Here is a 23747-nt window from a genome sequence, read left to right on the forward strand (position 1 = left end):
TCTGACTGGTCGGTAATATTGCTGCAGTAGTACAATAATTACGAACACTAGTTATAGGCCTACTGTCGTCTGCTTAAGCGTCCTCTTAATACAGACACAAACATAGGTATGGTGTGTAATACGTAATGGCAAACGGTTGCATTCTGTTTCCTCATTTTTGTTTCTTGCCAAAGAAAGATATCCTGCTCTTGCAGTGATGGTAAACAATTGCTCATTTCTCAGAATATAATATTAGTTTTTGTACTCATGTTTGCAGGACTTTCATTTCTTGTTTTGATGCATACTATCTCCTCTCTAAATATTGAAACCTTTTTTCAGAACATTCTTTATACTTGTAGATTTGATTATGCTATTGTTACATCTTATCTGATATACAGGGTGATTCACGAGGATTTACCGCCACTTACGGAGCTTATTTCTGGAGACATTCTCAGCAAAGAAATGTCCTATAAGCACGTGTCCTAATCTCATTTTTTTCAGAGTTACACTAATTTGAAATTGTTAGTAAATATCTTTTTTTTTTCCTTTAGTTTTAAAAATAAAATACTATTACAAATAAAGAATGAACTATTCAGAAGTATAATTTAATTTGTTAGTGTTCCCAACTTAAAAATCTGTTGTTAATTGCTTTATACAGATTTTTTTTCTCGCTGTTATTTATACTCACTTTAACATCTTCAGTCATATCGCGAGTTAATCTTCTGTGTGAAACCCAAAGGCCTGTGTACTATTGTTGAGACGATTCTATTGTTGTAAACTAGATGGCGACTGTATATGTATTACTGATTTGCTATGAATATGATTTCGGTGATGAATGAGGCCGGTGATATTCAGGGATGTTGTGACCCAAATTTCCTGGCATTTTCCTTACGGTAGAGGGAAAACCCTGAAAAACCTCAACCAAGAAATTCAACCTGACCGGGAATCAAACCCGGGCCCTCTGCGTAAGAGACAGCAAGCTGACCCCTATACCACAGAGGTGATCTGTACAGATTTTGTTTTTCAATTTTTAATTAAATATTACATCATTCTTACGCACTTATCACAAAAAATGTTACAAATCAGACAACTTTAGGAACTTGATTCTTTAATAATTATGCATCCTAATGTACAGTCTTGAAGAATTTACAAGAGTGCCGTAATTCCTAACAATTGTGACAAATGGGTAAGAAAATGTAATTTTGTAGTTAAAAATCGAAAAAAAAAAAAAATCTGTACGAAGCAACTATGGAATTCACAACACATTTTTAGCTTCAGAATGCTAGCTAATTAAGGAAATATACTCCTGAATAGTTAACTGTTTATATGTAATATTCTTTCACCCTTAAAACTACAAAATAGTGATATTTTAGAAACAACTTCAAATTAGCGTAACTCTGAAAATATTGAGATTAGGACTGAAGTTTATATGACATTTTTGTTGTTGAGAATGTTTTCGGAAGTAAGCTCCGTAAAGTACGGTAAATCCTCGTGAAACACCCTGTACAATTTTTGTAAGAGTAAACATTTTCAGTCGTTATTTGCAATGTGTTTATTATGTATTGATGAAAAACGTTCTATGTATTGAGTAGTATTTTAATAACATTCATTCATGTAGCAGATTTTTCACTGTTGTAAAATTCCATAATGAATATTTTCTTTCTCTTTACAGACGTGGACAAATTAGTAGACTAAATTAATTATATGTGCAACGAAGCTGTATTTATCGGTAGAAATAATGAACAAAAATGTATTTACTAATGTTTTGTGAACATTCCCTTATTCTTTATTAACACGTTGATTTTGTCAGGGATGCTGGAAACCAAAGTTTGACACTTTCTTTGAATATCAGTATCATTTAGCCAGATATCAGACAGTGCTTAAATGAGTCCATGTTTTGTTGTAAGCCTCTTTTTGTTCACTTTCTTCTTCAGTATAGAGCACAGATTTTCAATTTCGTTCATGTCCGGTCTTCTTGCAGGCCATGGGAGAATATCTTCTGCAGGATATAATTAAAACACCAGTAGTACCAACATAGACAGAAAAAATATACTTAATCATTGGAAAAATATGTCAGAAGAAGTAAACAATCATATTTACAACAATAGAGATTCTGTGAATTATACTGTTAGTTGATGTGGCGAATTATATTATGTTTCAAAGAAAAACGTTTTAGTCTAATAATTTGTCCACGTCTGTATTTTTACGAAATATAAGACATCTCCTGTCGTACAATAAATATCAGCGGACATATTTATTTTGGTCCAAAGATATACATTTTTATGTTTTGGTGTTTTTTCTAAATTTTAATTGCTATTCTAAGTAAATTTATCGTTGGTGTTTTCTGTTGCTGAGACTTTTGTACTGGAAACATTCGCTCTAAAAGAGATTTGGGAACTCTACATGTGAACTAAAATACAAAAGTAACCGACTTACCCTCATCAAGGGAGAGCATAACAAGTAGCCAAACCAGATTAATGCTCGCTTCCCTCCAAGATCTGATATGTCCGAACCCATCATGTAGAAGTCGTTTTTAGGGTTCGTAAGCGAATCGACACTGATTCCGAAGGCTGCAGTAGCTATGATGTCGTTGGCAAATCTTGTGAATATATCCCTCATTTCCACAACTAATAATTTTCCACCTGTTTTCAGGATATAAAATATGCACAGAGATTGTTAATCAAACTTCAATACAAGACAATTGGTCGTCAACTATGGTACACATTATTTTCAAGAAAGAATACTGAAAATACTGTAATAACTATGTAGGAATAAGTGTTTTAAATACAGCGTATAAAATACCGACATATCGGTACCTCATTTAATAATCTTTACCCTTCAATTAAAATAATATAAAATGATTCCTAATAGAAATACAATAGTGCATTATGCAACGAGCCTATAATGGTAGTAATTAAGACGCGAATATGTTTGTTTATGAAACTCGTTTGCGCTCGTTTCATAATTTTCATACGAGCGTCTTAATTACCATTATAGGCAAGTTTCATACGACTTTTTATGCTCGACCATATTTCTAACTTGAAATTATTCAGAAGTATTCATGTTATGGTTATGTAAGTGAGGAGTGAACTGACCTGAATTGTGAGATGTGCGCAGACAAAAGTATTGATTTTTTCCGAAACACGAATGTCATTGACCTTGATATAATCTAGAGAATAACATGAAGATTAGGCTTGATATAACCTGGATGTTGATTTAGAATTGAAAAACGAGATGACAAATTGAATTTATCTGAATATTATTTACAATTAACGCTAATTATTATAGTAACAGAACATAACCTTCTGCGACAGTATTGGATTTCCAGCCTCCGTGACTTTTCGCTAATTGTCTTTCGATTGCATATCCGAGAATAATCGATACTTGCGGTTTATAATGGTACAATCAGTACAAAGGTGATTTTTCATTGGCTAAATAACTGAATTATAATGAATAGGTACTTTAATGAGGTGCATTAAAGGGCTACTACCAGGTGTATAATTACTACATTTCGACATGGTCGAGCATAAAATGCATTTAGACCCGGAAGATCATGTAAGAATAGCGTGTTTAAAATGCAGGAACTGATAAATAAAACAACAGAACATAATATCGAAATACATACATCATTTATATTTTATATTAAATCCTTTTATGAAGTTAATTCATTTAGTGTTCTGCCCAAGGGCAGGTCTTTCACTGCAAACCCAGGTTTCTCCAATCTTTCCTCGTATGATCCATATATCTTAATGTCGTCTATCATCTGATATCTTCTTCTTCCCCGAACTGTTCTCCCGTTCACCATTCCTTCCAAGGCATCCTTCAGTAGGCAGTTTCTTCCCAGTCAGTGACCCAACCAATTCCTTTTCCTCTTCCTGATCAGTTTCAGCATCATTCTTTCATCTCCCACTCTTTCCAACACAACTTCATATCTTACTCTGTCTGTCCACTTCAAACGTTTCATTCTTCTCCATATCCACATTTCAAATGCTTCTATTCGCTTCTCTTCACTTCGTCGTGATGTCCATGTTTCTGCCCCATATAATGCCACACTACATACAAAGCACTTCACTAGTCTCTTCCTTAGTTATTTTTCCAGAGGTCCGCAGAAGATGCTCCTTTTTCTATTAAAAGTTTCCTTGGCCATTGCTATCCTACTTTTGACTTCTGGCAGCAGATCATGTTATTGCTTATAGTAGACTCCTAGTATTTGAAGCTGTCCACTTGCCCTACTGTCTCATTTAGATTTCGCAAGTTTATCTTCTGTATTGTTCTTCCTATGACCATTGTCTTCGTCTCATCCCAGATCACATATATAGCAGATTGCTCATCCCTATGTTAAAATCGGTAGCACTTTGAAGAGAACAACCGCCAGGATCGCCACCCGTCCGCCGTAAACGAACACGAGATGGCAGTATAGTCGCTAATGCAATTCAAATAGGAGTTATGAGGCGACTCCTTATGTAACAACTAGATGGCAGCATAGTAAACCTGACAAAACATGTTACCGTCAAAGCCTATAAGGCCGAGCAATCTGGGTATATTATGATCTAGGGTCTTATTTGCATTTATCTTCATCTCATACTGCCCACAGCTGTCATTTAGTTACAGTAGCATATCCTTTATTATCATTTCCTCTTCTGCTAACAATGCCGTATCATCAGCAAATCTTATGCACTTTATTCGTCTTCCTCCTACTATCACTCCTCCCATGTTCTGAAAAAAGTTCTTTACTAAATCCTCCTAGTAGATGTTGAACAGGGTGTGTAATAAAGGACATCCTTGTCGTACTCCTCTCCCTATTTCACTTCCTTCTGACATTTCTTCTCCTAACCTGACTTTGACTCATTGTTTCATATAAAGATTAATGAACAGCCTCCTCTCTTTCCAATCCACACCAATTTTCTTTAGGATCCCCATCAGTTTACCTAAGAGTTGATGACGCAAAATTTATTATGGACACTTTTAAAAGAGAACTGAATTTCGAAGAACGTTTTAAAAACAAAAGTAGACACTAATTTCATTCCGAGAAAAGTTAATAAAAGATGTGCAAATTATGTGGAAAACAATCCAGGAGTGAAATAATATTGCAGTCTTTCTGAGTTTTAATCAACGGAAGATTTCGAAGGGAACTTGCGTATGGCAACCGTTCATTTTTTTTATCTAAGATCCATCTGGCAACTAACCATAATACAAATGCAATATTTATGATTTTATTTATTTATGTTCGAGAGTTCTTCAGTATGTGAACACTTACAGTGTATAGTTGTGTTTGTGTATGTATACATGCAGTTTTTGTGTGTCTATTTCACACGTGCTGTGCTGATCATACTAATTGTACTATTCCTTTAGTTGAGAGATTATATTCATATGTATCAATTCTTTTTTTTAGTGTACTTGCATTCTAGAATGTATTTTCCTGTTTGTGATTTTATATATATAATTATTATTATTATTATTATTATTATTATTATTATTATTATTATTATTATTATTTTAAAGCTAATATTGATTGTGTATATGTATACAAACTCTCTTTATTTATTATTATTTTTAATTGAATATTTGTATACCGGTATGTATATTTCTGTATGTGATTTGATCATGGTTGAGTGGAAGAGAAGGCCTGATGGCCTTAACTCTGCCAGGAAAAATAAAACTATTATTAAAAGCTATAACTTTCCATTGAATTTTTGTCCGAAAGATATTAGACATTTTTTATTTACCTTTTTCGATCTTAATGACCTTTTCTGGAGTATAATTTCCACAACACTTTTCCAGGAATTCGACAAGCTGTACGCCACACTCTGACACGAGCTCGAACATCATCTTCATCTTGCTGGACGTGAAAGCAGGAGTTAGGTTTGAACGGGCCTCTTTCCATTGCTCACCTAAAGGTAGGATCACATTACACTTTCTTGTAATAATTCATCAAAGATTTTGTATTTCACTGTGTATTATGTGAAGTCAAGAGAGGTATCCATCAGAACTTAATGAAAGAGTTACAATGCGAGAACTTGAAAAGTTATACAAATTATTATAAAATAGTATTATACAATATTAAGATTATATTATACAAATTATTTATTTACAACATTTAATTTCCTTCACACTCCGATATCAGAATTTTTGTGGTAGCAATAGTTCAGTTATATTTGCATTACGCCATATTTGTTTCAAGGTATAGAAATCTTTTATCAAAGATAACAAGATGCACTTACATTTTATAAAAGATCTTTCATCAACAGTAATCTCACTAGAGGTTTTGATTTATCTAGAGAAAATCAAAACTCGAGTGGGAATTAATTGACTATTACACGATTAGAAGAAAGTATATAAAGATTAGAAGTAACAAAGTACTCCAATACAATAAAATATTAATTGGCTTACGAAAATACAACTGTCTTCAAATATATTATTGTACCATTTCAACATTACGCTAGATTGCAGTATTGTTTTTTTAGTGGGTTATTTTACGACGCTTTATCAACAGCTTAGGTTATTTAGCGTCTGAATGATATGAAGGTGATAGTGCCGGTGAAATGAGTCCGGGGTCCAACACCGAAAGTTACCCAGCATTTGCTCATATTGGGTTGAGGGAAAACCCCGGAAAAAACCTCAACCAGGTAACTTGCCCCGACCGGGAATCGAACCCGGGCCACCTGGTTTCGCGGCTAGACTCGCTAACCGTTACTCCACAGGTGTGGACCAGTAGTGTTTTATGATTATGTTTTCTTGTTATCAGTTGTGCCAACTACGGAATCTTCATTGAACTCTGTGGTCGGTTACTAGTCAAGAAGGCTTTGTTGATTCAGTTTCATTGTTATTAAAAAATTTGCATTCCACTTCAGTCATCCGGATCTCGGTAATCAACGTCACTTGACAGATGATTTTCAATAAATCTTAGTATTAAACAATCTCTGATACGCGACTATCCATAATATCATACAGCAGAAGCTATAACAAACATAACCTAAATAATATAAACGAGTGTTAGAAAAGTTTTAATTAGGGATGATTAAATAAGAAACGTTTTTAATTAACGATGAAGAAATAAAAAATAAACATGAATAATTTTAAAAGAAACAATTATTCAAAGTACAATTTTCAAATTTGAATGTTTTAGTGGTTGGTGGTTCAGTTGATGTTATATTGGACGTGTGCGTAAAAGAAGTGAACTCGTTGATGTACATGGTGTATCCCTCAACTTATTCAGAATTTCCGAATGGTGCTCTTCATATATGACCAGTGATCTTTATTAATTCTTGTTCTTGAATGCCAATGCGAGTCATATTTGAAAATGCTGTGCATCGACTGGAGTGGTTTGTAATTTTCGGTTTTTTGACGTCCAGACCGGTGCAGTTAGAAATGTTGGCAAACAAAGAAACAAATGCTAGGGTAGTGATAAAAATAAACAAATGCTAGGGACGCGATAAAATTGTGCGATAAGCAGCTATAATTGACTGCCTCCGTGGTCTGTTGGTCAGCATGCTGGCTTCCAGATCAGGAGGTCCCGGGTTCGATTCCCAGGCTAGGCTCTCGGTGAATTTTTCTTGAAGAAGAGGAATTCCCTGGGTGTCTAGAGTCTGGAAATTTGTATGTATGTGAGTGTGATTGTGAGTGTGCCGGGTTAATATAAATTAACCAATCATCACAATATAAAAATACGTCAGGACTGTCGCTGGGCAATAACCTGAACACATGTTTCAGCGTCACATTGTTGACAAGTAACTCCATCTGTTAGCACAACCATAAAACATCTAATAGATGCTATAGAGTTACCAACAAGGAAAAAAAATAATAATAATAATAATGAGCAGCCATGATTGGTTGAAAGACGTCCTTTCGTGCCGTTTTATTGGTCAAAAGTAGTGTGACGTAGTAAAAGTGTAATAGTTAAAGCAATTGTTATAAAAGAAAACCCATTACACTGTCATATATTTTATAATATATATTTTATTAAAGATCTTTGTCAAAGAACTTTGACAATGTAATACCAACCTGAATAGCAATATTAAGAGAAGGATATCAAAGGTGACAGACTCTGTATTGAAGTCATTACCAACAACGTGGTGGTAGACGAAAATGATGACAAAGTTAGTGTAATATTCACATGTGCAATTTTGCCTTCAATCCTTTCATTCAGAGAAAGTATTTTATAAGTGCCATGAATCTACAGCTTTATTTGATTTCGAAGAAAGCCATGTTATGGATTTTTATTCGGTATTAGATATTCATCTCTTTCGGCCGTGTTTGAAATCTCGAACTTTGGACCTACTGGCTAGCGTGGTATTGACTTGGTCACCGAGGAAGACATTTACAATATTTCTAGTTCTTTATTAAGCGTAATACTTCAACTACTGGCGCTGTTTTCTAACTAACTAAGCTATATACAGCGAGCGGTGGCTACTTGGGACGTCAATTAGCGAGCAATGGCTACTTGAGACGCCAAAGAAACAAGGAAAACAATTAGCACGCTATCATTATCTTGAGCTGATAAATATTTTCCTGTTGCTCCCTCCGTTTGGTTCTGGAAGGGGAGCGAAAGGAAATAGTGACTGCCAGACTCTTTCAAAGAAATATTATTATTCAAACATCTTCATATTTTCTCGCTTAATTTCCCATTATCGAAAGCAAAACAAATGAAGTCTTTACTGACATGCTTTGTCAATGTTGAATGTTCTAGGAGACATCAATTTAAATTTAATTTTTCCGATTCTTTTAGGGATAACAAAATTAATTATACTCTCTGATTTAGTGAGCACTCTGTGAGGTCACTGTCACTGAACGCCTTCCACCATATATATATATATATATATATATATATATATATATATATATATATATATAAAATATTATACAGGGTGAGTCATAAGTATGTTTGGAAAACGCGTGAGCGTGCTCCTGGATCAAAAATAAGAACAATTCCTTACATGAAAATTTGACGAAAAACGCTTATTTATTGGAAAAAATAGTAATAGTGACTTCTGTTTTCATAAGTATCTGATCATATTACTCTGTTGATTTTGTTTTGATTTTGTACCAGTGTTTGTTTACAAAGAACACAGTGACAAGACAGTAGTACATTGTTCTTGTTTTGATTTGGCGCGGTGGTCCAGTGCCTTGGCCATCCAGATCACCCGACCTCACCATTAGATTTTTACCTTTGCGGTCATTTGAAGGCTGTCGTCTATGCAACATCAGTGAATGATGCAGAGGAGCTATTGCAACGTGTTGAAAATGCATGCCAATTAATACGTGACGACAACATGGTGTTTGAGCGAACTCGCCAGTCGTGTGAACGTCGTGCTCAGGCATGTGTAAACAATGGAGGGGGACACATTAAGCACCTTTAGTAAACGTTAAGGGCCGTATTCATAGACATTCTTAGCGCGGGCTTTCGGTGGATGATCAGCGAACTAACGTTTTTCGTATTCATAAACCAGTGTTAGCGATGTGATATGATATGAATTCTGTTTAGCACACTCGTAGCCCGGGCTAGCGAAATGTCTATGAATAGCACCCTAAAAGACTAGTTTCCAAACATGTACTTGTGACACAACAAAAAAAGAACAAAACCAAAGTATCACCATTTCTACAATAATTAAGCATTTTCTCTCAACCAATTGACGTAGAATCGCTGGTAATTTTCGGCGTTGGACTTCGGACTCAATTCGCGATCATTAATTCACACACATAATCATCCATACAATAGCCCGGGTTCAGTTCACGGAGTGTCGTGTTGTACAGGGACATCATTTTATTTTTACTTCAATTTTTATTGTACCCAAGTTTTTTAATGTACTTCACTCCCAACCCCTCTACTAGTAAAATTCTAACCGCCTTTCACACAGAACCAAGGCCGCCTTACGGTGATAGTAAACAGTACTGAGTCAGTGAGTATAGAACGTTCAAGAAATATGTTCGCGTTTTCCAGTAACGAAAGAACTTTCAATATTGAATCATATTTTCGCATAGGTACTGTCGTCCGTTTGCCTGCGTCGCATCCCGGTTTCCCCCACCCGCTCCTGCTCGCCCCTCTGTAAAGGCTAGTGGCTGGGCTGTCTTAGCTCTTTTTTTGAAAACATTAATTTCTGTTAGGAATTGAACGTAATATTGTACAACTGTTTAAAATAACTTAAATAAAAGGGCCTCGTTAATTAATTGTCACGTGACTTCCCTACTTTCTACGACTCTGCAACAAAACCACTTGGACGGACAATAGATAGCATGCCTGAGTAATTTTATCTTTTCGCAACGGGCAGAAGTGAAGATTCAATTTACAGTACGTAAAGTACTCTGTTATAGAGTAGGTACAGAATTATTTCAACATGAGTTACAAGTACGAAGGACGAAACTGCTAATTGGAATTAGGTACAATAGTTTATAGTGCGATAATATGCAAGAAAAAAATGAACTAATGCCTATATTAAGTGAACGGCCACTATTTTCAAAATTGTGTTTAAATATCCATATTATAATTATTTTTCAATTTAATTTCATTCTCTATTTTGTACGCTAATGTGCTGTAGACAGTGTAATGTACACTGCATAATGAACACGTCCGAATGGACAGCTCAGTTCGTGAGTAAAAACACTTATTGTTAATATAGTACTGTATTTTTACTAAAGAAAAACCTAATGAAAATCATCAAACTCAAAATCGCGATATTTCCTAGTTCACGTAAATGGATGAACTACTTTTCTTCCCTCCTATACCTAGTAAAGTAATTTGTTTGTATTTTACACCAGTATCGTCGAACTCCAGTCGTGGAAGGGGGTAGCAAACGGTGTTTCGGGTTCTCAACCGTTAATTCAAAGGTATATCCAGGTTAATATTAGAAAAATGTTAGTAAAAATAAAATGATGTTTCTGTACTTGTACAACAGCGCGGCCGTTCGGCTAACCAATCATTCACAAGACTAGAGTGGTAAGCACAATAAGCCTCAGGCTGCAGTATAAGCCTTCGGGCACCTCCTCCGTACAAGAGAAAAAAAAAACACAATAATTCTCAAATAATTTGTCACACACAATATAGTGCCTGAATGTTGTGAAACAAACCTTTTAGCATGGTGAGAGTTTTCGCGAATACAGGATCAATGTCTTTCGGCACGACTTGGTTGCGGTCAGTGAAGTGATCGAAGTCCTTCACTGTCACAGCCTTGATGAGCTCCGGGTCGCAAATCATGACGTAGGGAGTCATGAGCTGGAATACTCCCCCATAGGAGTATGCTTTAAGCCTGTCATACATCCACTTTATATGATCTGGGTAGGAGCGCTTCCTGAACAGAAATGGTCCAAAGTTTCCAATGAATGGGCTCTGTTGTAAGGAAGGCATGTTCCTTTTTAAGAAGTAATCATAGTTCTTAGTTCCGTACAAGTACAGAACTAGCAGAAGTCCAAGGAATACGGTAGCCCAGTACATGAAGTTTGGGATGATCATTGTGGTTGCTTGGGGAACTTCAGTGATGATATAATACAGGCAATAATACTGGAGGAACTGCAAAAGATGAAAAATATGTATTATTATAACAATTATTTACGATACGAGTACCGTAACATTTCATATTACAGTACGAGATTGGAAAGTTGTCAAACGAGGCCGCAGACCGAGTATTGTAATATGAAGTTACGATAAGTGTAACGTAAAACGTTTTATCCACTTTGATAAAAAATAATTTTTTAATAAAAGTAATTGTATAATTTTTATTAGTTTTGAACATGTCTTTTGTGTAGAGGCGATTGTATTATTATTATTATTATTATTATTATTATTATTATTATTATTATTATTATTATTTTCTTCCCGTAAAAGGGGAATCTTTTATGTTTGTTTCATTAGTTTTGAACACGATAGGATTTTGTTTATAATAAAAGAACAGCAGTATTAGTAGACCTAAGCAAACATTTTAAAATGATATATACATTATTTTTAATGTACCGAAGTACATATGATATTTCCATGCAGATATTCTGCGTCATCATACGATGAAAGAGTCGGATCCCGGCCAACTAGTCACTCATAACGAGTGCACCTCAGCACATGTGTGGACTTCAGTCCTACGTTTATAGACATCTATGATGTAGTGCAGAGGGCGGCCACTAGAGAGAACCCAAGAGTTGGAACTTAAACTGAGACGATTCTGTCCGGCGCCGGGGTGGGTATCCGGTGTGGCTTAGTGAATAAAGCATCAGCACGTAAAGCTGAAAACCCGGGTTCAGATCCCGGCGCCGGAGAAAATTTTTCTCCGTTCCATTACTCTTTCATCATTTTAAAATGAGTTCAAAGGAGGTTGCAGATATTCAAAATTCTGCAAATTCTACAGTTAGTACTAGCAGTATCATTACCTATTTGCGAACATAAGCATCATTACCTAACTAGTTGCGTAATGAATGTGTTTACAACATTTTTATTAGTGCTGTAAAGTCCACATTACAGGCCACACCTGTGGAGTAACGGTTAGCGCGTCTGGCCGCGAAACCAGGTGGCCCGGGTTCGATTCCCTGTCGGGGCAAGTTACCTGGTTAAGGTTTTTTCCGGGGGTTTCCCTCAACCCAATATGAGCAAATGCTGGTAACTTTCGGTGCTGAACCCGGACTCATTTCACCGGCATTATCACCTTCATCTCATTCAGACGCTAATTAACCTAAGCTGCTGATAAAGCGTCGTAAAATAACCTACTAAAATTAAAAAAAAATCCACATTACATAGTCGAAGTGGAACAAATGTAACTCTTCGTTCGGATCAAATTTCTGCGCATTTAAAAGTGAAAAGTAAAATTTTGAGCACACTGAGAATTAAATCAATAGCTTTCCCGAAAAACACGCTATGAAATGTTCCACATAAAATAATTTTCATCTCGAAAAGGAGGCAAAAATAAGCAGTATTGTTTTAAATGTTTTTGTTTGAAATATCTCAAAGAATAACCCCATGTAATTAATGACATTACTTACGTTTCATCTTGTATATACATATATTATAAATAGGCCTACATATATAAGTAGGCAGGCTACATAGGTAAATCTATTTTTTATTTTTATTTTATTGGGTATTGGGTTATTTTACGACACTGTATCAACATCGCAGGTTATTTAGCGTCTGAATGAAATGAAGGTTATAATGCCGGTGAAATGAATCCGGGGTCCAGCACCGAAAGTTACCCAACATTTGCTCCTATTGGGTTAAGGGAAAACCCCGGAAAAAACCTCAACCATGTAACTTGCTCCGACCGGGATTTGAACCCGGGCCACCTGGTTTCGCAGCCAGACGCGCTGACCGTTACTCCACAGGTGTGGATAGGTAAATCTAAAATGTAAATAAATGGAAGATATAAAAATAAGCAAACAAACCTAAAAGTAAATAAATAAATAAATAGTAAGTAGGTAAGAAGTAGATAAGTAAATCAAAATAAATAAATTTATAATATAAATATATAAGAATGTAAATAAATCTAAACAATAAACAAATATGAAAATAAAAAATGAATTTGAAACATAATAAAGAAATAAATAAACCGAATAAATTGATTTGATGAAGAATAACTTACGTTCATGCAGATTTTAATATTACTGCATATTTTAATATTTCATAAAGAAATCAACAACACTCACAATACCTTTCATATAGCAGAACTGTCTAATGATGTAGTCACAGTTGTGTAAGTTACCGTTTGACAACACAATGTAACTATCCAAAGATAAGCACACATGCGTAGGCTGTCTAGAATTATTTTGTTTTAATTTTAGAATGCATTGTGTACTGTATTACCACATAACTTCATTAACTTTGCAGGAATGTTATTTGCCGGTTGTTGTAGAAATTGTAACTGTCTATGCAGACCACACGTGAACACGGACCAAATTCCTTTCTACGAGAAAGTCGGCGTCTGTATGGAATACAAGCAATGAACACTAAAGTAAGGTCAATACACAATATACAACATTGTACATTTCCGAGTCCAGCTGTTATACTGCAAGGTTTGTCAAACTAACAAGAGATTAGAGATGTACGCACAGCAGCGAAACACTCACAAGCACTGTTGCTATTCAGCTGTTCTTGCAAGGTCACACGTGGTGGTTCAGACTGCGATTGCGCAGTGCACTCTGTTGTGAAATACTCCATGGAGCGTTGCTATGCAACTGGAAGTAAACAAATGGCCACTTTCCCCCTTTGTTTTCATCGAGGGATTATTACACAGGTTTCTAGGTGCACACAAGTTAATAAATAGCCCACAGGGGCTCATTTGATACTGCTTTCTCCAACAGATTTGACAAGTAATAAACATTCTATCGTATACAATGCACCTTGGAAAGATGACTGCCACAAATGCAAAATTGTAGTTTAAAAATATTTGAAGTTTAATGACAGAATTACGCCTACCTTCAGTTTTAACCTACCGCTTGTGGCCATATTTTACAAATTTATTTATAATTTACATTTTAATTGAATACATATGAATAGATACCCGAAATAAGCATATGCTCGTGCTCGGGTACAGTCCAGTAGCCTACATAAATTTTACAGAGATCAAATAATAATGCTGATGATAGAAATAATAGTAACAATAATAATAATAATAATAATAATAATAATAATAATAATAATAATAATAATAATAATAATAATAATAATAATAGAATAATCATGACGGAGATGATACAAAGATAGTAATACAAAATAATTCATTAATAATAATAATAATAATAATAATAATAATAATAATAATAATAATAATAATAATAATATTAGTGATAAAACAAAAATATTTACAATAATAAAATAAATACTAAGACGGATAAAATAAAATATAAAACCACTAGCGAGAGTTAACAACTTAAATAAGCATATAAAAACCGGAAAAAAATGACGAACTCGAAAATAAACAGAAAAGTTCGTTGTATCGCAGACGACAGCAACCGCCGTATTGACATATGAAAACAGTATTCCCCCCCCCCCCATTAGACAGCAGAGCTATATGAATTCATGAAATTCTTTCATTTGTGACTTCTAATGGTGCGTTATTATATTAGAAAGTGTTCTTACTACTTCCCTTATTTATACAGGGTGTTAAAAAAGGGTCTGATAATTTGAAAGAAGGTAGTATTCATAAAAACAAGAAAAGAGTCTAATAAACATAATAACTTTGAAGAAACTTGGATTGTGAAATTGGTATTGTAACAACAATAAAATTATTAGCTTCTAATGTGAGTTAAGAAAAAAGGTTATAATATTTTGAGACAAGGTAATATTCATAAAAATAAAGATAAAAATTCGAACAAACATGGGTCCTAAAATCTATGTCTTTGAAGAAATAACCACTGTGTAATTTGGTATTGTAACAACAGTGTATCTTCTAATCCAGTGGTCGTCAGCACTCGCTGAAATGTGCAAAGGGTAAGCGGAGCCGTCCCATGTGCCCCGTCGTGCAGCAGGAAGAGTTAGAGAGCATACCCGCTAGCAGCTACGAGTGCACCATTGTGCACTGTGTTCTCCGCGGGTAACATACGCTAGCCCCAGGGTGCTCTGTGCTGACGACCGCTGTTCTAATCGGAGCTCTTTGCTCGTTTCTTATTGCAGTGCAGTAAACAAAAGAGTAAACAGGCATATATGACACACGAAAAGAAACGAGAAAAGAGCTGGTTTTACAATAAAAATTTCACAGTCCTTCTTTCATCAAAGAAATTAATTTTAGGGCCATGTCTATTAGATATTATTTTCTTGATTTTATTAATATTACCTCCTCTCGAAATGTTAGATAATTTTTTCTTAACATTCTGTATTTTAGAAGGTGGACTTACTGTCTTGACTTACGTTACTCTCATCTAATTTCAAGTTCCCTGCAACTGCGAGTTTATTTACCGTTATTGGAATTTTCGTGTATAAAATCTGCAGTGCTTGGGAAAAGTGACATAAGTCAGTTTCCACAAACCTTTTTTGATAATCTATTGACAACTTACACTGGTTTATGTCGATTTGATTTTTTTTCTGTGTGAATTATTGTAATGGGAGAAATACTTATGTATTTTTTTCCAAGCGAGCAGATGTTCCGTAAGTTGTCAATAAATTATCAAAAAAGGTTTGTGGAAACTGACTTGTGTCACTTTTCCCGAGCACTACAGAAATGCTCCTTACAATGCAATTCTTAATCGAATCAGTTGAAAATTTGAATAACTACAAATTATTAAAATTTACTCTAGTATTTAGGTCATATTAGTTTTAGTATATATTTCATTTTAATAAGCCAAATTACAGTAATAATGCACTTTTTATAAAAATGATAAAAGTGATTTCTTGTGTGGAATATAATATTAAAACCTCATTGCCAGTTTACAAGTATAAAATGAGCTTTGATTGAAACATTAAACAATTTGAAAGAACAAACAATAGGGTAAATTAGGGTCTGTTGGACAGTCGGGCATGTTGGACACTTTGTACTTTAACGTGTTACCTCGCCACTTGTGGGCACCACATTCTGCTACAAGTTAATGACGGAAGTAGCCACGAGTGAGGCTACTTCCGTCATTGACGTCTAGCAGAATGTGGTGCCCACAAGTGGCGAGGTAACACGTTAAAGTACAAAGTGTCCAACATGCCCGACTGTCCAACAGACCCTAATTTACCCTAAACCAAAATATAATCAGATCAAATTTCTGCACATTTAAAGGACAAAACTGAAATTATTTCAGTAATTTAATATCGTAATACACTGCCCTCTTGAATTGACGGAGTAATATCTATTGCGAATTTAATCAATGGCTTTTTCAAAACACGTTATGAGATGTTTCATATAAAACAATTTTTATAATCGAAGTACAATTTTGCGGTGCTTAAAAATGTCTTCAACAATGTCTCTAAAATATAGCAAATGACTTTTCCCGTTAGCTACGTCCATCTTTGGTATTACCCTAGACCATATATGTAACAGATAACTCATCGCTATGTTAAAATCGGCAGCACTTTGAAGAGAACAACCGCCAGGATCGCCACCCGTCCGCCGTAAACGAACACGAGATGGCAGTACAGTCGCTAATGCAATTCAAATGGGAATTATGACGTGACTCCTTATGTAACAACTAGATGGCAGTATAGTAAACCTGACAAAAGTTGTTAACCTCAAAGCCTATAAGGCCAACCTATAGGGTATTACGAACGTGTATATGAAGCCTGTCCGGAAAGTATCCAATCATTTCATATATATTTTTTTAAGAAATAGCACCAAAATAACAATACGTACAGCAAATAAAAGAACTGAAGAGTTTATAATTTGCGGACAAGTGTCTCTATGGGTCAACTTATCGGATGGAAATTATTGCAGACATTCCTACAGGACAATATCTTGTGCAAATTCACAGGCCTCTGATGGCCAAAGTAGGAAACAAAATATAGGCTAAACGAAAGTGCAACACAATGGGGATTTTAAAATATTAGATACTCAAGTTTCATATCTTTTATGCTAAGATGTAATTGTCCACACCTGTGGAGTAACGGTTAGCGCGACTGGCCGCAAAACCAGGTGGCCCGGGTTCCATTCCCGGGCGGGGCAAGTTACCTGATTGAGGTTTTTTCCGGGGTTTTCCCTCAACTCAATATGAGCAAATGATGGGTAACTATCGGTGCTGGACCCAGGACTCATTTCACCGGCATTATCACCTTCATCTCATTCAGATGCCAGATTACCTAAGATGTTGATAAAGCGTCGTGAAGTAACCTACTTTAAAAAAAGATGTAATTTTATAACTGCCTATATTCATATTTTACCTCCATTTACATTTCACTTATAAAACAGCCTGACAAGGGACAGGAAGGTTCTATGAACTTACAGATAGAGTGGCATTTTCCAGCGTTATCTGTAATTATTTATGGAAATATCACAGCCATCTGAAATAATGTTAACAACTTTCACCAGTGGCGTAGCGTCAATGTAAGCTAAAAAGCTTAGCTTCCCCAGTCAATAACAATTTCATAATAAACCTGCAGTTTATGGACAAAATTATTTATTAATTCTAATAGAATTTATATTTACGCGTTAAATATTGTGATGCGGCAGCTCAGGATGATTTGTGATGCAGCAGTAAACAAGAAGCTTGCATATACCAGCTCCCAAGCAGACTGGTTTCTTCTGTGTAATCCTCCCCGCAGATTTTCCATCCCTTTCTAACTAAACTACCCTAGTCGCAAGGCTCGCAAGAAGCTAGCTTTAACATTTAAAATAGTAGTTTCCGAGTTATCCCTTTTCGTCAGTTGTGTTCAGTTGAAGTGTTAGTGTGCATTGTGGCTGATATAATAAATAATGAGCGAAATAACAGTTCCTGACACTAATTTACTTGAATTTTTAGGACAATTGTATTATCAAGACTGACTTACGAACAAAAGTGTGATTTAAAAAACAAATGACCGACTCCCTTGCTGTCAATGAAGGATACAACCGAAAGACAGACGCATACTTACGTAATGATACTAATATTGTGATTTCTCTAAGTATGACAGGGAGTGAGCTAGTGTTATACTATACGTGTCTATTTGATGTGTAAACCATGAAATCATATTTTACTACGTATCATTTGAGGTCATGCCTTATTGGTGTTACTTACGATGTTCCAACCAATCTTCGACTGCTGACTTGACATTGACTACTATTTATTTTAAGACTATATTTTTGTAATACGTTTTCTCATATTGCATGAAAGACAACTTGAGTTAGCTTCCCCTGCTCAAAATTTCATGCTACGCCACTGACTTTCACACAGCACTCTCACAGAAATATCAACGCATAACTCTGAAAACTGAACCATCCTCCTACGTTGTTGGAGAAAGCATGTAAATATACAAATATTTATGCTAAAAGTGATATGTCGCAGGCAAAGATGTACTTACTGCTTGCCGCTGTAGAGGACAGCGTCGAAGTGTGAACGACACGAATAAAGGGCGCGAATGTTTCTAAGGAGGAGGAATACTTGAGGAAACTCCTCCTCCTGTGACGTAACCTCGTTTAGACTATCTCGACAACTCTCGGAAAGGGTAGCGCGTTGCATAAACGTGTGCAACTTTGGTGCCGCAACCTTGTATATTAGATTACGGTTTTCAAGCACGGAATTATCCCGTAATAATAATAATGATAATAATAATAATAATAATAATAATAATAATAATAATAATAATAATAATAATTACATAACTTTTGTATTACTTTAAATATATTCGTGAAATAATTTTTATTTTATTTATTTATTTATTTTTATTTATTTATATTTAATGTGCTGTACAACAGCCAGTGGCCAATTACAGTTCAGCACAAAGAATATAACAAAAACATAATACAAAAATAATTATTACACATAAATACAATTACAATTAATTCAATAATGACGATGAATGGATAAATAATGGATGACTTTAAAATACATAATTAAGAATAGTATGAGACAATGATAATTGAGTATAATGCCTAAAAGAATACATAAATGATAAATCGTTGCCAAGAGCAACTAAGTCTATACATTGAAGGGATCGAATTCGCAGCCATGCACGTTGGCATATTTAATGCATCCGGAGACTGGTGAAAGAAATTTCGAATTTATAATATAGAAAAGTTTGTGGGCTCTCATATCTTTTGTTGGAATACGTAAGGTAATATTGTTTAAGAAAGAGTCACAGGATAGATCACCTTTGAGGACTTTACAAAAGAACAGATAATCTAGCTCATGGCGTCTAGCATATAGATTTTGACAATTAAAATATTCACATTTTCTCTTATAACTGTACCCGGAATTAATGGGCAGAAATCTGAATGAACATAAAGATATAAATTTTCTTTGTATATTTTCTAATTTAGCCGAGTCCGTAGTTGTAATCGAGTTCCAAACTACAGATGCATATTCGAGTTTCGATCGCACCAATGTATAGTAAAGCATTAAAAGAGAATCGGGCGTGGAAAAAGAATAAGTTATTGACCGTATTATTCCTAACATTCTGATTGCGTGATTTAAAATGTAATCAACGTGACTATGAAAATATAATTTACTGTCAAAGAATATTCCCAAATCTTTTACGCAATCCGTTCTGTTAATTAGAACATTATTTAGATAATAATTAAATTTCAGTGAAGAAGTTTTTCTAGAAAGGTTATTACATTAGTTTTGGATACGTTAATTTTCATACCATTGTCTTCCGACCATTCAGCGACTGTATTGTCACATTGAAGTGATTGACAGTCAGTACTACTTTTGATTGTATGACAAATTTTTAAAACGTCTGCATAAATAATAATAATAATAATAATAATAATAATAATAATAATAATAATAATAATAATAATAACTTACTTATGGTTTTTAACCCTTTGAAGCATAGTGGTTATTCAGAAGAACCACCTGTTTCTTTCTTTCTAAATTTTATGGCACAGATAATTCCACCAAGGGATCAACTCTTGAGTATACATAGAGGTGCCATCAGTGTTTTGAAATTGTGTGCAGTGTGCAATGTTGAAAAAAATTGTTCGAAGCTTTGTTATAATCCATGATATGAGAAACATAAAAAAATAATTGTGCTTCAAAGGGTTAAGAAACCCGGAGGTTCATTGCCGCCCTCGTATAAGCTCGCCATCGGTCCTTATCCTGAGCAAGATTAATCCAGTCTCTATCATCATATCCCACCTCTCTCAAATCTATTTTAATATTATCCTTCCATCTACGTTTCGGCCTCTCCAAAGGTCTTTTTCCCTCCGGTCTCCCAACTAACACTCTATATGTATTTCTGGATTCGCCCATACGTGCTACATGCCATGCCCATCTCAAACGTCTGGATGTAATGTTCTTAATTATGTCAGGTGAATAATAGTAATAATAATACTAATAGTAATAATATTTACATAATTTTCGTATTACTGTAAATATATTCGTGAAATGAATTAATAATAATAATAATAATAATAATAATAATAATAATAATAATAATAGTAATTGTAACAGACGGATGAGTTTTTTTCGAGAAAATTATATATCTGAAACAGTCGTACTTTATTAGTAGTAGTAGTAGTAGTAGTAGTAGTAGTAGTAGTAGTAGTAGTAGTAATAATAGTAATAGTAATAATAATAATATTAATTCTTATTAATATTATTATTTATTATTATTATTTATTATTATTATTATTATTATTATTATTATTATTATTATTATTATTATTATTATAACGGATGAGTTTTTTTTTCGAGAAAATTACATATTTGAAACAATCGCACTTTATTAGTAATAGTAATAATAATAATAATAATAATAATAATAATAATAATAAGATACATATTGATTTTTTATATAAAATACTGTAGCACCCCCAGAAAGAGTAATATTAGTGCAATATTAATTTGGTCATACATACATACATACATAACAACAGAGAAATCTGACTTTTCAGTAGGTACTGAATTAATTAAAATGCCGAAAATGAGTCGTTCTAAATTTTATGTTGACCCAAAATGCAGATAGTTTAAATGTTGACACAAGATGGCAGCGACGCATAGTATCCTTTCCGAAGCGCAAGCATTCCGTCTAGTCCGTAGCGGACTCTAATGGAGAATAGCGAACTATATACATTAATAATAATAATAATAATAATAATAATAATAATAATAATAATAATAATAATTTATTGCCAGAACAAAGATACATATTGATATTTTATATAAAATACTGTAGCACCCCAGACAGAGTAATATTAGTGCAATATTCCAGACAGAGTAATATTAGTGCAATATTAATTTGGCCCTACATACATACATACATACATACATACATACATACATACATACATTCATACATGATACATACATATTATAACAGCAGAGAAATTTGACGTTTTCAGTGGGTACTGAATTAAATTAAAATGTCGAAAATGAGTCCTGATTCTAAATTTTATGTGCACCCAATGCAGATAGTTTAAATATTGCCACGAGATGGCAGCGACGCATAGTATCCTTTCCGAAGCGCAAGCATTCCTTCTAGTCCGTGGCGGACTCTAATGGAGAAGAGCGAACTACATACTCGTCTCAGGACCTCCTATATTACCTATATAATATAAAGGGTCCTGGTCGTCTCCGTTGAATTTGACGTCTGTTGTGTTCTTGCTCCCCCCCCCCCCCCCACTCTTCACCTTTTTTTTTGCCATTTTTCTCCTTCCGTCGCCGGTGCATTCTCCGTCTGATGCTGATTTCGAGTTGTTCTCGTGGTTTACCTGGCATTTCTTCTTTGCCTTCCTTCGTTATAATTATTCTATTTATATTTTCTTTCTTTGAAGATCCTATATTTCCTGTTTGTTTTCATTCGTTGGTTTACTTGTGCGTTTACCATTTTACCACTTTAACGCTTAATACGCTTCCTTTTCCATTTTCGTTACTTATTCGTTTATAAACTTATTTATTTCTTATTTACTCTCTTTTTCTATTTCGTGTTTCTTTAATATTTTTTTTTCGTCATAATTTGTATATTTTAGTTGTTGCATTTTTGTTTCTTTTCTTATTCTTTCATTTCTCTCATCATTATTAAAATTGTTTCCGCTCGTCTGTAAATGTTCACAATTATGAAATTCAGATACAACTACGGGTACATAAAACGGTCTGAATTCCGACATGCCATCTTCACCAATATAATTATCATTACAGTGTTCATTTATTATTTGGGAAATAGGACTACAGCCCGTTGTTTAAAATCAGTCTGATAATATACTGTCTGGTCGTTCACAACCCCCTTTTTTTTCTCCGTCCTAATGGGGCCCCAACATTAGAATAGAATTCTTGATCATCGAATAGGCAGAGGCGCAAATGGCTACACGTCAACGTGGCGACATTGAAAACTATCTGCATTGGATGCACATAAAATTTAGAACCACGACTCATTTTCGGCATTTTAATTAATTCAGTACCTACTGAAAATGTCAAATTTCTCTGTTATGTATGTATGTATGTATATATGTATTTATGTATGTATGTATGTATGACCAAATTAATATTGCACTAATATTACTCTTTCTGGGGGTGCTACAGTATTTTATATAAAAAATCAATATGAATCTTTGTTCTGGCAATAAAGTATTATTATTATTATTACTATTATTATTATTATTATTATTATTATTATTATTATTATTATTATTATTATTATTACTAATAAAGTGCAATTGTTTCAAATATGTAATTTTGTCGAAAAAAAACTCTTCCATCTGCTACAATAATAATAATAATAATAATAATAATAATAATAATAATAATAATAATAATATTAATATTAATGATATTTATGTGCTGGACAACAACCATAGGCCAAATAATAATAATAATAATAATAATAATAATAATAATAATAATAATATTAATAATAACAGATAAGAAATGAAATATCGGGTTTTGTATAATACTCGACACTCTAGGTTTTTTTGACGAAAAAAGTAGAAAAATTGTCTAATTGTCAGAGAAAAGGTGGTTTTGAATGTAAATAATTCATATAGAAAGTCAGTAGGCCTATAGGTATAAGTAACCTAAAAATGAATATTTAACACATGAAATAAAGAGGTAGAATGTTACAAAATGAACGTGAAAAGCACATTTCGTTTCATTTAGTATATGCAAGGCATACTAAAACCCTAAACTAACCTACCCTGTCACAGATTTGTATAAGCAAGGCACACTAAAAGCCTAAACTAACCCAACCTAAACGGAAAGGCACACAGAAAGACTAAACTCACTTAATCTAACCTGAGATAACCCAACCTAATACATAC

The 23747-nt window shown here is 34.1% G+C and overlaps 1 protein-coding gene across 3 annotated transcripts in view; it reads right to left on the reverse strand.

Annotated features, from left to right (window-relative positions):
- LOC138695884 (cytochrome P450 9e2-like) overlaps positions 1-18967 on the reverse strand; it is a 38588-nt gene extending 19621 nt beyond the window's left edge. The window contains exons 1-4 of one of the 3 annotated variants that reach the window (XM_069820225.1): positions 18854-18967; positions 11041-11479; positions 5706-5870; positions 2416-2621 (exon numbers count right to left, since the gene is read on the reverse strand). In XM_069820225.1, the coding sequence (XP_069676326.1) occupies positions 2416-2621; positions 5706-5870; positions 11041-11422 (753 nt within the window). In that variant the 5' untranslated portion in view covers positions 11423-11479; positions 18854-18967. Of the gene's footprint in view, positions 1-2415; positions 2622-5705; positions 5871-11040; positions 11480-13595; positions 14033-18853 lie in introns of those variants that run through there. The other 2 variants (XM_069820224.1, XM_069820226.1) reach the window with 2 other exon arrangements.
- Between the last annotated feature and the right edge of the window lie 4780 nt (positions 18968-23747).

This window comes from Periplaneta americana, chromosome 3, assembly GCF_040183065.1.
Source record: "Periplaneta americana isolate PAMFEO1 chromosome 3, P.americana_PAMFEO1_priV1, whole genome shotgun sequence".
In the NCBI taxonomy this organism is placed as follows: domain Eukaryota; kingdom Metazoa; phylum Arthropoda; class Insecta; order Blattodea; family Blattidae; genus Periplaneta; species Periplaneta americana.